At 42.5% G+C, this 16,835-nt stretch overlaps 1 protein-coding gene across 1 annotated transcript; it reads left to right on the top strand.

The window, feature by feature from the left end:
- The first annotated feature begins 9,778 nt into the window (after nucleotides 1–9,778).
- LOC119651869 (uncharacterized protein C1orf194 homolog) lies at nucleotides 9,779–10,776 on the top strand. The gene is made up of 2 exons (XM_038055676.1): nucleotides 9,779–10,428; nucleotides 10,488–10,776. Exons 1-2 carry the CDS (start codon nucleotides 10,026–10,028, stop codon nucleotides 10,607–10,609), a joined length of 525 nt encoding a protein of 174 aa, XP_037911604.1. The 5' UTR covers nucleotides 9,779–10,025; the 3' UTR covers nucleotides 10,610–10,776.
- The last annotated feature ends 6,059 nt before the right edge of the window (nucleotides 10,777–16,835 follow it).

The following is a 16,835-nucleotide window of genomic DNA, read 5'->3' as shown; positions in this document are numbered from 1 at the left end:
AGAAAAAATTGCGCAAACTACGTAGTAATACACTCTCCAACAGACCAGCTTGTCGATGTGTTCGGTGTCTAGTATGTAACAACTATTATAGCCCCTTATACTTTTCTGTTTTTGAAAACGACGACAACTATTCCGCTGATGATCGTTGTTCGTGTTTTCGTGTCCATTTTTAGATCCCCCATATACAGTAGTCTGTGCTAGCTTGCAGCCGGGATACGAAGTGGAAAAAACTCCAAGTCTCCCGGTTGGTCTGCTTCTCTTCTAGACACAACGTGATCTCACTTATAGTTTCATCTTTATTTTCTCGAATTCGAAAAAAAAAGTTTCGAAAAGTAAAGCAGAAAAAAACACATATACCATTCGTTCGTCCAGAGCTGAGCTCCTTTTGGCGCTACAAACTTAAGATATTTGCATCCTTTAGTGCATTTCTTATTTAGTAGTCGAGCAGTCAAGATCAGAGCTAAGATCTTCTGGGGATTTTTTTTTCAGAATAGATTTTGTTTAGAACGTGGTTTTTTTTGGAAATTATCAGGATTTTTCCATAATATTGGTGATTTTTTAATAATTTAATTGACAAATTTCAAACTATCAGTTTCGTAGATACTAGTTTTTTCCGCTTTGGATTTTCCGGTGTTTTAACGAACGAGAGATTTTTATACGAAGGAAGTTTGTGAGGATCCTTTTTGAAAGTTTATACAAGTGACATTCAGAGCGTTAGAACCTTCGTAATTTGCATCTGAATTTGAAATTTTAAAAAAAGTGTATAAATCGGAATTTTCGAGACGAAAAATGGTTATATAATTTTCAAGATTTTCCTGCTATAAATAAAACCGAAAATTGTGACCGAAAATAATTTTAGATGAAACTCAAGAAGGTGGACATCACCTCCGAATTCGCATTACCTCCGAATTCGTGGGCGAATATTTGTTGCGGGCGACTCTTGCTCGCTTCGGTTTCAGAAAAAAGTTCCAAGTTGCCGATAGAAAGGGGTGGTACCTACTCGAAGTCTGCCACGAATAAATAATGTAAAATTAAAGTTATTTCCGTTGGTGTCGTCCGAATTTTCGGAGAATTTATTTAAAGTTCGTATCTTTGACGTGAGTTACTGAAAATTTATAGCTTTTGGTTACTAGGATATCCAACCATGACTGCAGTGAGGTCATTTTCTCGTGGTTATTATTTTTTTTTAAATTCTTTTCCTTTAAGATGCTGGATTCATTTCACCATCTCATTTTTGAGTACGATTTGATTGCGTCAAGATATCTTGAGTGTAACTTAAGATACTTCTCGGGGAGTCACAGAAAAATCCAAAAAAAAAGACATCGTAGCCAGTCCATTCCCCCATGGATCGCGATATAAAAAATACGTAGCCATATGCCACCACATGTTTCACACACGGAAATACCTTAGTCGAGGTCGATGAGAAATCTACATTGCATGGGCCTGAAATATTCTGCTTGCATCCCTTGAGTACTCGTGGCGAGCAAGAGCAGAGTTGCATGAGGTCTAGCTAAGATAATTGTATTGTTTTTTGTCTGTCGTCTTGGGCTGTTTTTCCTGAAGATGGATATTTCTAATGAGTGTGTATTAAAAACTGCAGTACGCCTATTTTTTCAGCAACGGTCCTCACATGTTGCCACCATGTGACCAACATCAGATCACGCAAGATTCCGCACAATAAGGCCGGGGACGGTTTCTGACTCATATGGAAAAAATATCGAGGCTGCGATTAGGATGAGATTGTACATAAAACAGATCCTTGCTGTCGACAGTTCAATGAACATCGCTTCGGGGAGGTATAATCTGGTGACCATAAATATATGACTAGAGAGTTCAAGTGGTGAACAATCATTCGTTATTCTGAGTGTTTGTGAATTTAGTGTGCTAATTCTGAGTTTGGTCCATGTGTGCTGTGGGATTTGTGCAGATTCCTCATTAGGCGGAAAACTAGGCTACATTTGGACTACTAATTCAAAAAGGAAGTGATATAATTGTGCAACAGATTCAGGATTCCAAAAAAAGATAGTTTCCTTTTTGAAGTTTTATTGATCATTGTTCAAACTGATCCTGTTCATGTAAAATTTTTAAACTCTCACATTCGGAGCCTTTGAAAGTTCCATGCTTCCTTGCATTCAATAGTGATTATATAACCATATGGAATGTAAAGAAGTATGGAGCATGTCCGGGCCTAAAATCATCGAAGAGATCCACCCAATCTATATTCGTCACCACTTTTATTCAAGGTGCCTATTTCGCAGGATACCCACATCAACTTCGGGATTTGCTGCTTGATAAAAGGATATTTTGTTTGACTTTTTAAACAATATTCAGAATTTTTTGATATTATCTATTTTCAGTTCAAATACAACTACTTGGACGTTTGACTTTTTAGGTGTGCTTCAAACTGAGGATAAAAATAGAACAGCCTCGTCTAGCCTCTTCTAGTCGAGTTCGAAAATGAGAGCGTGAGGTATGCCAGAGTATCGTCAATGGGTGTGTGAGACAGTGGATCACATATTGTAACACTACAAAATTTGGCGCGGATAATATATCAAATTACACCTATCAATGGGAGAGTCAATGGTCTTGGCTTTCTCACTTATACAATCAACTACGAAGCAGGAATCGCGCTGAATTGCGGCATGAGATTTTGCGAATACTACGTTGGACAAAAGGAGGATGAGTAATGCTGACAGGCATGGTATCGTAGGTGAGCTGAATCATAGTTTGGCTCCGACGGCTGGATCTATAATAAGAATTACTGAAGGAGCCAAAAGGTATATCATGTGACTAGTTCTCCTGGTCCGAAGAAGAATGCTTCCCTTGGATGGGGTGAGTACATGCAGTAATTATAGAGAACAAGAGAGCTGGCTAAGTTAGATATTTTTCTAAAATTTTGGGGGATTTAAAGAGGTAGTTGCAGTTGCACCATTAGAGATAGATTTTAAAGCTTTCTGTCTTGCAATAGGAACTACCAAAGGGAACCAATTTAAGGTCGCTTTTGCTTCCTTTTGATCAGGAATAGTGAATATAGATGGGGTGGGATGGGTGGGAACTTCTTCAAAGCAATTAAGTTTAAAGGTCTACAATATTTCCAGAAAGAGAGAGAGAGAGCATTGATTTCAGTTAAGTTCAGGAAGATTCATTGGTAATAGTTTTTTTTTCTTCAAATGGAGTCGTGCTCCACTATGTCATTTGACTGGATTATTACGATAAAGCTATTGAAACGCTGCGCATTATCCCACAAATATAGATATAGATTTGAATTTACTAAGCTGACCATCCTTTTCTTGATAAAGTTGAAAATCTCCTAAAGACTGACTGGGATTCGTACTTACCTAAACCATCTTTCGCTATGCTAGGTGTATGCTTTTCCCATCCAGCATGTTCGGTTTCATATTTCCCGTCGTCATATGAAGTAGAAGTTGACCACAGGGTCAACCCCAGCACTCTGGCTGGCTTCACTGTGTCTGACTGTTCTTCGTAAACTAAGGTCGTTTGGTAGTTTGTCCCCTATGAGAGTTCGGCTTAACTCTTTTCATTTGTTTTGACGTCATTCTCTTTGATAGCCTTTCTGACCATCTGGATTCGCCGGTCCATATGCAGATCCTCATTCCGAACGTACATGAGAGTGTCTACTATTCTTCTTAGCAATTTCTTTTGAAAAGTTCGAAAAATGTTCGAACTAGTTTCCTTAGCAAAGCCTCAAAGTTATATGCCAAGAATTCATATGGGCTTCAGAATCTGCAAATTAATTACTTGTTGTCGATGAAGAGCTGGGAGTTCTTCCCTAACAACCACTACGTCTATCTGTATCTGATATCTCACCCTTCCTATTCTTTAGAATGGGCCTTTTCCGGCTGCACTAAACCTAAATATTTAATTTCATTCGTCTGCGTCACGGTTTGTCCGCTGATGATGACTATGGCTGAACTTCAAATAAACAAAATTCTATTCAAATCGGTTCACTGTCGGTCTGTCTACCTTTTTTATCGTTAGAAGGTGGCAAAGGCTCCTGCCATGCAGTTATGTGAGATTCAGTCACTAAAACCATCTGCTTTTACCTCCATTTTTCCTACGGAACTAATCTAAAGCGTCGCTGGGTTGGGTTAGCCCTTAATTGCGGCTTATTGTGGTTTTCTTCCTTTCTTGGGAATTCTTCCTGTTTAAGCTGCTCATGTATAGCTTCCGATCCATTTTCAGGGGTTAAGCAACTATCTGCGGCAGCCTCCAAGCTTGCCCGGTGTGCAGTAAATTTGGGGCAATCAAATACAACATGCTCCATATTTCCACCCTTATTAACACATCTTTGGCACTATGGTGAATCGTCGTGGCTAAATTGATGTTGGTATGTACCATAACTTCCATGTCTATTCAACAATTGTGGTAGCTCGTAGTTTAACTCCCCGTGACTTGGTCGAATTTATCTTCGAATGTTCGATATGATGCGGTATGTCCAACGACCAATTTGCCGTATCTTCTTTTGCCATTTTGCGGTAGATTCGCCGATAGATTCCTACCGTGCCAGCTACCGTTAAAATCCGATGGGCTCTCTGATTGCATATGCTTTATCGCAGACACGCCGGCTTTCTTTCGCCAGGATGTCTATAGGATCATCGCTGCTAATACGTCGGCTTTGTCTCGGCTCAAATAGTAATTTCGTGATGATTCCAGCGATGGAATACGCTTTAATTGTTGTACACTCAATCTGTTTCCTGGAGTATTTAAGCGCTGCTTGATAGTAAATTATTCATTCACTAACTTTAATTTTCATTGTTGTTTCCTTTTTTCCTGGCTGATTAGAATTACTTCTCATTCCGTCTAGACATTTTGATACTATTGTAATTCCGATATCATCCCCGCCTCCAGCGATTGTCACGCTATTAGAAAGCGTAGTGTCAATGCCCCTTGATACATAATTAACCCCAATAAGGGACCTAATACAGAGCTCTGTGGCAAACCCGTTGTCGGGAATATTTTTCGTCTATCACCGGAGTCTTTTCTCCAGAAGGAATTCGATAACAATGCACACAATATATCTGGGAGGCATTCCTTACATCTAGGGTTACCACTGAACAGTCCTTCTATTAGAGCCTGAGCGAGACCAGTCACCATATTTATTGCGTCGATATTAACTATCTCGCCTTACGAAATCCGGATTCATTCATTCATTCATTCGTCAACGTCGTAAAAACCGGTTCCGGTCTAGGCCTGCCTTAATAAGGAACTCCAGACATCCCGGTTTTATGCAGAGGTTTACCAATTCGATATCCCTAAAAGCTGTCTTTTGTCTTGATCTACACCATCGTGCCACCTCAGGCAGGGTTTGCTTCGCCTCCTTTTTTCTACCATAGATATTGCCCTTATAGATCTTCCGGGCTCGATCATCCTCATCCAAACGGATTAAGTAACCCGCCCACCGCAACCTGTTTAGTCGGATTTTATTCACAACCTGACGGTCATGGTATCGCTCATAGATTTCGACGTTATGTAGGCTACGGAATCGTTCATCCTCATGTAGAGGGCCAAATATTCTTCGGATGATTCTTCTCTCGAACGCAGCCAAGAGTTCGCAATTTTTCTTGCTAAGAACCCAAGTTTCCAAGGAATACATGAGGACTGGCAAGATCATAGTCTTGTACAGTAAGAGCTTTGACCCTATGGTGAGACGTTTCGAGCGAAATAGTTTTTGTAAGCTGAAATGGGCTCCCTTGGCTGCCAACAATCGTGGGCGGATTTCATCGGCGTAGCTGTTATCGGTTGTGATTTTCGACCCTAGACAGGAGAAATGATCAACTGTCTCAAAGTTGTAGTCTCCCATCTTTATTCTTCCTGTTTGACTAGTGCGATTTGATGTTGTTGGTTGGTTGGTTTTTGGTGTTCACGTTGTCATTTGTCACCTTCCATTTCACCGTCAAGTTAGAGATAAGGGGGGGGGGGGGAATGATACGCATGGCGTAGTTTACATTGTTTCAGTAAGGTTAAGTAACAGAGTTTGCATCCAAAAACTTTGCATCTGCCCGAAACTATATTAAGGTGGCCCTTAATAAGGGCTTAAACAGGGAGAGGGAAAATATTCTCCCATGGATAACCTTTAAGATATTTTGTTTCAGTAGACTCCTTTCCGAATACAAGGAGGTTTCTCTTCCACACCGCTGATCATGATTGTTTGGTATTTTGCTGCGTTGCAAATTGATGTAAATCAGGCGTAGTTGATGACACTCTTATATGACTATGAAGGCGTACTCGTTTCCGGATACCGCTTTCTTAGTTTTTGTATCAAACGCCTAGAGGGCTGTTTCCGTGGATTTGCCGGGCAGGCTTGCATAGAAATAACCCCTTGGGAACATACGTGCCTTTTATTAACTAATCTATCAATCTTTTAATGAAAAATACGTTGGGCTGTTCAAAAGCTTTTCAAGTCCGTATAGGTGGCTTCCCTGGTTTGGAAATGAATATTGTTGATGTCCCGTCCGGAATGTTTAATTAAATCGACATATCGGAAGTTTTCATCCCCACGGATGCTAATATTGGAAATCTGACAGTTCCTTTAAGGTCGCGTCTTTGCACATATTGTCAAAGGAGAGTAATATTATCTATATCGTTCATGTTCTCCTCGGCAAAGGTTAGCAAGAATATTTAAGGGTATACACCTATTGAGTTAAAGCAGCGCTTGCTCTGCCATGCTGCTGTTCTGATTCCATCTAAGTCGTTCACTATTGAAATTTAATGGATTAGCGTCTTTATACAAAAGCCATTCATCGGCTTTAATACTTTTGCGAGCCAATGAACATCGACCCGTTGCCGGCCGATTCTTGATGAATGCTTGATCCTTAGCAGCTGATTTTTTGAGCGGTACTATTCCTAAGTTTTAGTACAATCTGGCTATTGTGATCTGTCTGGAGTCTGGGTAACCAGAGACGGACCCGTTGTCGGCCGATTCTTTTTTGCTGCCGTTTGGGTTGACTAGTTTGTATCGGCAGAAAATGGTTGATCTTAGCAGCTGATTTTTCGAGCGGTACTATTCGTAAGTTTTGGTACAATCTGGCTATTGTGATCTGCCTGGAGTCAGGGTAACCAGAGGGGGACCCGTTGTCGGCCGATTCTTTTTTGCTGCCGTTTGGGTTGACTAGTTCGTACCGGCAGAAAACGGTTGATCCTTAGCAGCTGATTTTTCGAGCGGTACTATTCGTAAGTTTTGGTACAATCTGGCTATTGTGATCTGCCTGGAGTCAGGGTAATCAGAGACGGTATGCTGAAGGCGGCTTTTCTATAGGCCAAGTCGATGGTAAGCGACCAAAAAGCCGGAAACAACGGTGGCTGGATACGCTAGATAGTGATTTGAAGGCGTCGGGACTGTATTCAAATCAGGCTTTTGGCAGAACAAAGTGGCGCAACCGACCTTGACGAGCTGACCCCGCTTGTGGACGGGACAAAGGCTAGAAAAAATGATGATAATCACAGGTTGTTGACATTTTAGCTTGCGATCTAGGAAAGTAATTTTAAAACAGTTATCATTTGGCCATTCTCCTTAGATTGTTTTCGTGCTAGTTTAGCGTGATTGGTATCCAATATAGTAGGTGAAAGCTCTCTGCATTTTCTAGGTAAACTTCATAACATTTGCCGAAAAGTACCTTAAGAGACTTCTTAAGGTATCCTGGTGTTAAGTCCCTTTGCTACTCATGCTATTTGAGCGTACGTCGACAGAGGGAGACATTCGTGGAAGAATTAGAGGGAGACAGAACAGCATTGTAATTGTCCTTAAAAAGATAGGGCTCCTAACAGGATAGTGCGCTTCACAGGGCACCTGTTTGCTGCCATTCGTAATTAAGGTTTTCTCCGAATTTCAAAACAACCTTTTGCTATTATACGAGGATAGTGTTGCGCTGAATCTTCAAATAACTTGATCATATGCTATGTGTGAAATAATGCTACATATCAAGTTATGCCCTCTATTTACTTCTCATCCAAATGAACCCGGCTCACAGGTGAATATTGTCTTTAGGCTCCACCCTTTCGACTTCATCCAATGCCTTTGGCCTCAATCTGTTTCAAACGATAGTTCGTTATTTTACCTAACATTCTAGAGAAATTATGTTAGATATTCCGTCAAATTCATGTTACAGCGCCTTCGTATTCCATCTATCCCATTCCGCAGTTTTTGAATGGTTAGAGGTTATCGGGATGGTTCGCCGGTTGTGGGTGATTTTTCTGTGGATATGAAACTCCAGCTTCCCGTCTCGTCCCTTATTTTTACATCCAAAAAAGGCAGGCTGGAGTCCACTTCCATTTCCATTGTGACGGTAACCGTTTTATGGATGTTGTTGAGATTTGTCAATGTGGAGGTTGTGTCTTGTCTTTTCACCACGGCAACGAAATCATCCACATATCCTACTCAAACAGGAGGGTCTCTTCCCTTTTTTTCCATCCTTTCTTATATTTTTTCCATGGAGATTTCGATGAGTAATGGTGAGAGGGGGTTACCCATTGTAAAGCCTGAGGTTGTCTTGTAGAATCTACCTCTGAAGGTGCAATAGGTTTCGTTCATACATAAGGAAGCCAGTTTTACGTATTGACGAACCTCTTCCCTCCATCCAGGTAAACCTTCTCTCTTGGGAAAGTCTTCCCCCAGAACAGTGGCTAAAAGCATTCGCTCAGTGATCCTCATTGGTGGCATCACTTGGTCGGCTTGCTTCGCTGAACCCGCTCAGTTTCAGCTGGGGGCGAAGTCATGTGGCGAGGTATCGGAGGTGTGTTAGTAAAGTTCTCCATTCCTTGCTTTTAAGGATAGAGGATACAACTCTGAAAGCCGAGTACGCGATGGTAGTGTTCCTGAAGCGATTTTTGATTTCCACCTTTCCAAGAACTTTGAGGTTCCACCAGAGAACACGGTGGTGATGATGATCTATTTAAGTGCATCCACGTCATGCTATTGCCGAAATTGCTGTGTTTTCAAGTAGTTGTTCCTTACAACGAAAGGGCGCGTGTTACTGCTATTTCTGTGAAGTGCAACGCTGCAATGTAAGTTGCAAAATCTGTCGAGCCAACCTCAAGTTCATGCGGATTACGGGGCTGTGGTAGCTGTTGGCCGAGACCTCGGAAAGGCGTGCAGAAATACACAACGCGCCATTGATTTTATTGACAGTTAGTGTCTCAGGCACAGTCTTTTAGTAAATCCCAAAAAAACGTAGCGAAAGCTGAGACGAACCACAAGAATGGAGAAGGAGTTTACTCTTCGAATAAAAACGAGAAATGTTCTTTTCGCCAAGGACAATATGCAACGGTCTCGCAGGGTGAAGTGTATGCGATCCTAAGGGTAGCGTTTGAAGGATAGTGACATTGCAATCTGCAGCGATAGTTAAGCTATACTGGGAACTTTGGGCAGTCCTTTGATCCGCTCAAAAATTGTACTGGAATGTATGTTGGAATTACTTCAGGCACTTGGTCACTGTGAGGTAGGGGTAAATCGGATCTCGGATGAATTAGCAAAAAAGGGTTGCCTAGACCGGAACTAGGAATCGGGTCATTGGTAAGTGCTGCGCAAATTTTCCATAAGGATAAGTGGCAGAGCCTACAAGCCACATCAACCTTTCTCTGACTGAACCAAACACACATGCTGCAAAGTTTGTTCTGTTGAAAAGCAGGAAGACGCAATGTCAGCGGGAGACCATGTCCTTGGTTTGGATCAAAGCGCCGAATCTCGGTCTGAAAGTTGATTTGAATAAACAGAAATATGTTATCAATCAATATCAAGTAGTCCCAACATAGAAGTAAGACAAAATTCATGACATTTTGTTAGCACCATGACAACCTATCGCCGTAGAAACAAATATTGTTTACCGTCAAACATGTAATATACCTGGTCGGGATTCTAATTCTTCTAGATGTTTACCTGGAAATTTCAAGTCTCTAAAAGTAACGAGTTTCTCAGTGTTTCTATGTGAAGAGTAAACTAATTCTGGACAAACCTTATTTAAGCCTAAAATTGTTCCAAAAAATTGTTTGTGAAATTCGGCACCAGAAAAATGGTTCATACTTACGTTCAGCAAAAGCCAATACGGAATACCACGTTCGTGCCTGATTTAAGTGAAGAAGGAACCTTCACGAAGACGCTACCAGAGCCCATAGGTGCGAAGTCAGATGCAGTGTGGCATGAGGACTTAACTCCTTTCGAGCGTTGTTTCTACCATCAGACTTTGAACTCAACAAGACGTTTTGCTGGTTTTATTCCTTCGTCATTGATTCCGAAGGATTCATTGGAATTTATTCTGCAATCGAGGTACAATCACAATTTGGAGTTGTTCGGAGATAAGGTCGACACGCTATTACAGAAGGAGTCGGTTGGCGAGCCTTCTTTTAGACGAATTCGCAATACTGTGGATCAGACCCCTTTGAAGGTTGAACACATGGGACATCCGTTGAGAGTGGGTAAGTAGGACATTGTTTTAATGGAATTATTACGGTCATATTATCTGTTATCTGTTTAGGTGGACTTACGGAGAAAATATCGCCACATAGCGTTAAGTTAATAAACAGCGGCCATCATTCGCAAATGACGAACCCTGGGTACTCTAGACAACCAGCGGATGGGAATAAATTTAATTATTGAAAATTATGTAATTAGTTAAGTAAATGAGTGCAAATTTTTGTTTGTGACCAGAAAGATGGTGAAAATATGGTCACTGGGTAGCATTGTAAGTTTTTGTGTTCAAAATCGTGAAATTTACCAACGGATCGTTATAAGAAATGTAAGTTGCTCAAGTGCTGCAAATTGCAAAAGGCTATGTAATTGCTATTGAATATGCATAAACAATTTATCAATACAATCTTCCATAGAAGACTTTAATTTCTGGAAGATGTTGGCATTCTATTTCTACTGAGCTGTGTCATGTCCTTATACTGCATTCATGGTCTAACACGAGCCTTTGTGTATTTATGCTAATTGACCAATAATTGTTGTGGATACCACAATTTCAGTCATCATGTTCTTGTATCGAGAAATTGTATACCTGATTGCAGTTTCCTGCCACAATAATCCTTGGTAAAGCATATTATTCTCTGAGTAATACAAATCAATGATATGTCCTTGTTAATCATTCAAAGTGAAACCACATTTTGGTCCTGTTTCTGCACCTGATTGCCAGCAGCGCATACTTTAAATAGTTATATCCATAGTTTGTGGTTCTTCTGCAAACCAACTGCCAACCTTCCTCAAAGAAAACATTTCTCACCAGATTCCCCGGTCTGAAGGATGAAGGATAAGGAAAAAGTAAAATTCTTCTCATCCTCGCTGAAAAGGGAAGAAATATGACGTACAAAAAAAAGCAAAAAAGAAAAACGGAAACGCCATCGGCACTTTTTCAGATTAACCAAATAAAAGAAGTACAGGATGGAGCTAAATTCCTAATCGACTAAATAGCCTTCTCCATCGCTACCAACTTGCTACGTTTCATCCCGCTTTCGAGGGTGGGTCTGTTTTTTTGTTCCTTTCCTTTGAAAATTCACATTACATCCCTGAGGGTGATTTAAATTTTTGGTCGTTTTCAGCTTTTGTTTTTGCTATTGTTGCTGCCATTGCTATTATTGAATGGCAACAGCGAGGGGGTTGTATTTGTCGTTTTCATCCGAATAGCACACAACACAGTTCTGATAATCAGAGGAAGAAAATGAAAATGAATATGCAAAAGTTTTGTCATTACACCCGACAAACAAGAAAAGACGGAAACAACACGACATGACAACAGTACAGAATGGAAAGAAGGAGAGGGTTTGGGTTTCAGAGGGTGGCGAGGAAGAATTTGTATTTTTTTTGGAGGAAATTCAACTGATGTAAGGTTGTTTTTCCAGAAAATGTCCTAATTTTACTTCTGTGTCTCCTTACTTAGGAAAATCCAACCTTTATTCAGAGGTTGCATCAAGTTTTCGGCAACACAACAGGCGAACCCCTATGTGGTGAAGCATCGGCTTTTCCACTTTGTTACCCCGGGTTCGAATCCCGCTGCGTTAAAGATGTTTGCATTCGCCAAGGTGCCTGGTTGATACTGGTTCACAACTTTGAAGGGACAGAAAAAGAAAAGGAGACTGATGGCATCTTCTTAGAGAAGGGGAAAAAACAGAAGAAAAACGCAGGGTGTGTGATTCATCATCATCATCAACGGTGCAACAAGCGGTATCCGGTCTAGGCCTGCCTTAATAAGGAACTCCAGATATCCCGGTTTTGCGCCGAGGTCCACTAATTCGATATTCCTAAAAGCTGTCTGGCGTCCTGACCTACGCCATCGCTCCATCTTAGGCAGGGTCTGCCTCGTCTTCTTTTTCTACCATAGATATTGCCCTTATAGACTTTCCGGGCTAGATCATCTTCATCCATACGGATTAAATGACCCGCCCACCGTAACCTATCGAGCCGGATTTTATCCACAACCGGACGGCCATGGTATCGCTCATAGATTTCGTCATTGTGTAGGCTACGGAATCGTCCATCCTCATGTAGGGGGCCAAAGATTCTTCGGAGGATTCTTCTCTTGAACGCGGCCAAGAGTTCGCAATTTTTCTTGCTAAGAACCCAAGTTTCCGAGGAATACATGATGAGACGTTTCGAGCGGAACAGTCTTTGTAAGCTGAAATAGGCTCTGTTGGCTGACAACAACCGTGTGCGGAGTTCATCATCGTAGCCGTTATCGGTTTTGATTTTCGACCCTAGATAGGAGAAATTGTCAACGGTCTCAAAGTTGTATTCCCCTATCCTTATTCTTCTTCGTGTTTGACCAGTGCGGTTTGATGTTGCTGGTTGGTTCGTCTTCGGTGTTGACGTTGCCACCATATATTTTGTCTTGCCTTCATTGATGTGCAGTCCAAGATCTCGCATTAATCGCCGCCTGCTCGATCTGGATGAAGGTAGTTTGTACGTCTCGGGTGGTTCTTCCCATGATGTCGATATCGTCAGTATAGGCCAGTAGTTGGGTGGACTTGAAGAGGATCGTACCTTTTGCATTTACCTCAGCACCACGGATCACTTTCTCGAGGGCCAGATTAAAGAGGATGCATGATAGGGCATCCCCTTGTCGTAGACCGTTGTTGATGTCGAATGGTCTTGAGAGTGACCCTGCTGCTTTTATCTGGCCTCGCACATTGGTCAGGGTCAGCCTAGTCAGTCTTATTAATTTAGTCGGGATACTGAATTCTCCCATGGCTGTGTACAGTTTTACCCTGGCTATGCTATCATAGGCGGCTTTAAAGTCGATGAATAGATGGTGCAACTGTTGTCCATATTCCAACAGTTTTTCCATCGCTTGCCGCAGAGAGTGTAACAAGAAAAAAAAATAAAAAACCCGGAGTTGGGTTAAACGTGGAAGGAGAAAGAGCCGAAAAAGCATGAGCAGGAGAGGGGAATGCGAAGCTAGACTCTGGTTCCAGCCTCTCTTATAAAGCTGGCCAGGTCTATCCAGAGGGATCTATCATCTGCGGTGAGAAGATCAATAAGACTTGTCCGTTTTACAGAAGGAAAAGTTGGAGACTATTCGTTGGGAAGATACGAGAGAAAAATTTACCCTTGTCTATGGAAGTGAATTTGAAAGTCTCATTTAATTCAGAACGAATGGTGTTACGTGCCAGCTGCCAAACGTCAGAGATAGCATAAGGAGGGGGAGTCGGGGTGCTGGCCGCTCTGGCTTGTCTGGGGACATGATCTGCCATTTTGTTGTAAAATTGTCACTATGGTTAGGAGCCTAGTGTGTGAGCACTTTTTCCAGTCGAGGGTTTCCCATTTCATCCTGAGCCCGGGCAGCTAGGTAATTGACTGAGGCTTTGTTGATGTGGTCCTTAATGGCTTGAAGAGAGCTTGGAAGTATTAAGATTTTCTTTAGCTTTGCCGTACCTGACAGTTTGCTAGCTTGAAGAATGGCTAGTAGTTCAGCCGAGAGTACCGAGGTTGTGGATATCCTGAGCATAGAGCAGAGTTGTTCCCCTTTGAGATTACCGCACGTCAGGCGTTTGAGGCGTCGACCGAGGCATCATTGGCCAGGATCGTAAACCAAGAGCTTCATCACGTGGGGCAAGATGCGCTGTAGAGGGGGAGTCGTCGTCCCCGTAGGTGGTAGTATGGAGAAGTGGTTGAAAGAGATGGGGGCTACGTCTGTACGTGAATTCTCTAGGATTAAGTGAAGTTTGCTGAAACAGTGGAGCTGATGCAATTGTTTCTGACGGGGGCATAAAAGAGGGCATCGAAAATTTTGGCATTGAGAATCTCTCTTACCGCTAGCAAAATTTTCCTGTAGGAGGAAGGAGCTCCACCCGCTAGAGCAAAGATGACATGTGTCAACGTGAGGCCAAGAGAGCGCCTCAGGGAAACTGCTGTGAAATATTAAATTTTCCTCTCAAGGTACTTGGGAGCGAATATTGACAAGAAGACATTGTCAACGATTGGTCTGACAATCCCTGCAAATAGTTTGAGGTCATTTCTAGGGTGGAGTCCCCAGCTGGCCCCCGGGGCAAAATGTATGAATATAGTCTCCCTATTGACCTTGGCCCAGATAGATTCGATCTGCTCTCCTGAGGAAACAGACCCTGAACAACTTTCAGTAGGAAATCGGGACATGTAATTTGATGAACTGCCTGACCTTTGAATCCCCCCATTACAACATTGTAGGTGCTTCCCTATGGGTCGATATCTGCCTTGCGCTCAGTTATTTGTCCCTCTTGCTTCACTGTATTGCTAGCTTTAGGTTTCTTTGAGTTTTCTTGTAAGCTCGCTGCTTCACCTTCTGGTCAATCCTACCCATTGCTCTCTGGGCCGCTTGTCTGGCCCGATGACACGCCGACCGAAGATTAGTTCACTATTTCAAGAGCAGTTGGACCTTCTACTGGGGAAATTATAACGTCTCGGCAACGATGAGTCGCATGCCGTTGCGATACACTCCGTGATATGGGGAGCTATTTCTAAGGGTGCGCCTGGTATAGTGTCCGGGTCCAACTACATATCTATGAATGTTTGCTCGCTAATTGCTTTCGCAGACCAATCTGACGTTCTCCTCACTCTCGAATGAGTAAGTTTCGAACCGCTTGACTTGCTCCTAGTCCAAAGAATATTGCCTGGTGATCACTGTGGGTGTAGGCTTTCTATATGGTTCGCTATTATAGCCACTTGGACCTCTGATTCGTGGGTGGTGTACGGGAGCAGGTCTTGAGCGACTCTACAGTGATTCAGACTGATTTGGATTAACTTCGTTTTTCCACTGCATTTAGTACTTTTTCGAATTCGGGACGCTTGCCGCTTCCGCAGTATGTCTGTTGTTCAGGTCTTCCTTTTCATCACATAATATGCATATTGGGATCCTTGTTACATTTCCGAGCAATGTGACCTGTTTCCCCACACGCCGTCAGACCGATCAAAGTTTCGCTAGATGACCGTACAAGGGGCACTTCAAACATCTCTTCAATGAGATTTGTTCTCTAAGGCGACAGACTACGCATTCAATACGGAACGTCCCGATATTTAGCAACTTATACGCTGATTCTGGTCGCCGTCTGTGTACCTTCATACGCCTTTTTAAGGCTAACAATGGATGCCTCCTGCAAGTTGTGCAGCTTGAACTGCTCCGCTAAGGCGGTGCCAATTTCCGCCTTAGAAGTGAAGGCCCTTGCACTGTATAATGATCTCATGCTTTTCAGCATCTACAGCAGCACTTTCACCAAGTAAATTTTTGATGTGGCTGCTGGAGCCATTGGCTTTGCTTTCTTCGTTCCTGCATGGGATCTCCTTTATGGTTCCTCCAGATCCTGTTTAGAGGTCCCCCGAGTCTTTGAGATCAGGGTCAGCTTTCACTCTTCTTAGTATGCCTGCTTGAAATTATAATCTCCACGGGATGAATACTCTCCTTCTCCTTTTTTGGCTTTTTTGGTTCAACCTTAGACTTACCGTCGTGTACCCTTTAATCAGACATCGGCTCCCTTGGCGGTGCTAAAGTGTTATGCACTATTTTCCCCTTCCTCAAAGCGAGTGATATGCCTTTTTGTTTTTTGGAGTGCTGCTGGATGTCCGTCTTCCTTTTCCCCAACCCACCTTTTTCTCTGCATATCCACGAGTATACATTGGGGTGTCACCTGTGTTGACTGCGTTACCGTCGAAGGAGTAATTTTTCCGCGATTTGTTATATAGAACCCTGATGGCTCTCACCATATGATTGATTGCTTGGTGCACGTTTATCTTTTATAAATTATGTTCCATACCCTCCATTTGTTTTTCTCCATATTTTGATACACTAACGGGATTCCTTTCGCCCAGGTCTTTTTCCGCTTTGGATATTGCAGGAGATCCTATAATCGTTGAGCTTCTCCTAAACGGATCCGTCTTTCGATCTTTAGGATCAGCATCAACTAATCCTTTACACTCGGATGCGGTTGTTGTCACTGCGGCTTTTGACGCCCATCGTTCTCCCTTGGGCCCATTCTTCTGCGGTTTTGTTATGGGTGTTGTAGGGAGTGAAGTGTTCGGTTTAAGCTCCTCCTTGACTAAGTTGCATGCAGCATTAGATGGCACGGTGACCAAGATGTCCACTATCGGGGCACTCCAGTCGAGGGATATCGATGACCGGGATTCCACTCTCGAAAGCAGCCGGTACTGGGGTTCCGAGCCCCTGAACTCTACATTTATACACCTTCTCTAATCATATCAGCACCTCTCCTAGAGTCTCCTCTAGATTCCTCCTTTCTTGCACAAATCTCAGACAGTCGAAGAATATATGTTCTGGGTCCTCCGTATATAATTTAAGCCTGTGCAGGTATTGGCGATATCCTCCGTGCCCCGGTGAGAAGCTGGAACTCCTTGATGGCAGGAA

The sequence above is a fragment of the Hermetia illucens genome, chromosome 3 (genome assembly GCF_905115235.1).
Source record: "Hermetia illucens chromosome 3, iHerIll2.2.curated.20191125, whole genome shotgun sequence".
Taxonomy (NCBI): Eukaryota; Metazoa; Arthropoda; class Insecta; order Diptera; family Stratiomyidae; genus Hermetia; species Hermetia illucens.
The sequence above is the reverse complement of the archived record's forward strand: the minus strand, read 5'-3'. Positions and strand labels throughout refer to the sequence as shown.

What these genes read in the sequence shown, in the direction of transcription:
- LOC119651869 (XM_038055676.1), top strand. Translation starts at nt 10,026, where the DNA reads ATGGTTCATACTTACGTTCAGCAAAAGCCAATACGGAATACCACGTTC. An exon ending in GGGACATCCGTTGAGAGTGG is followed by an intron (nt 10,429 to 10,487) that starts GTAAGTAGGACA and finishes TTATCTGTTTAG; the next exon opens with GTGGACTTACGGAGAAAATA.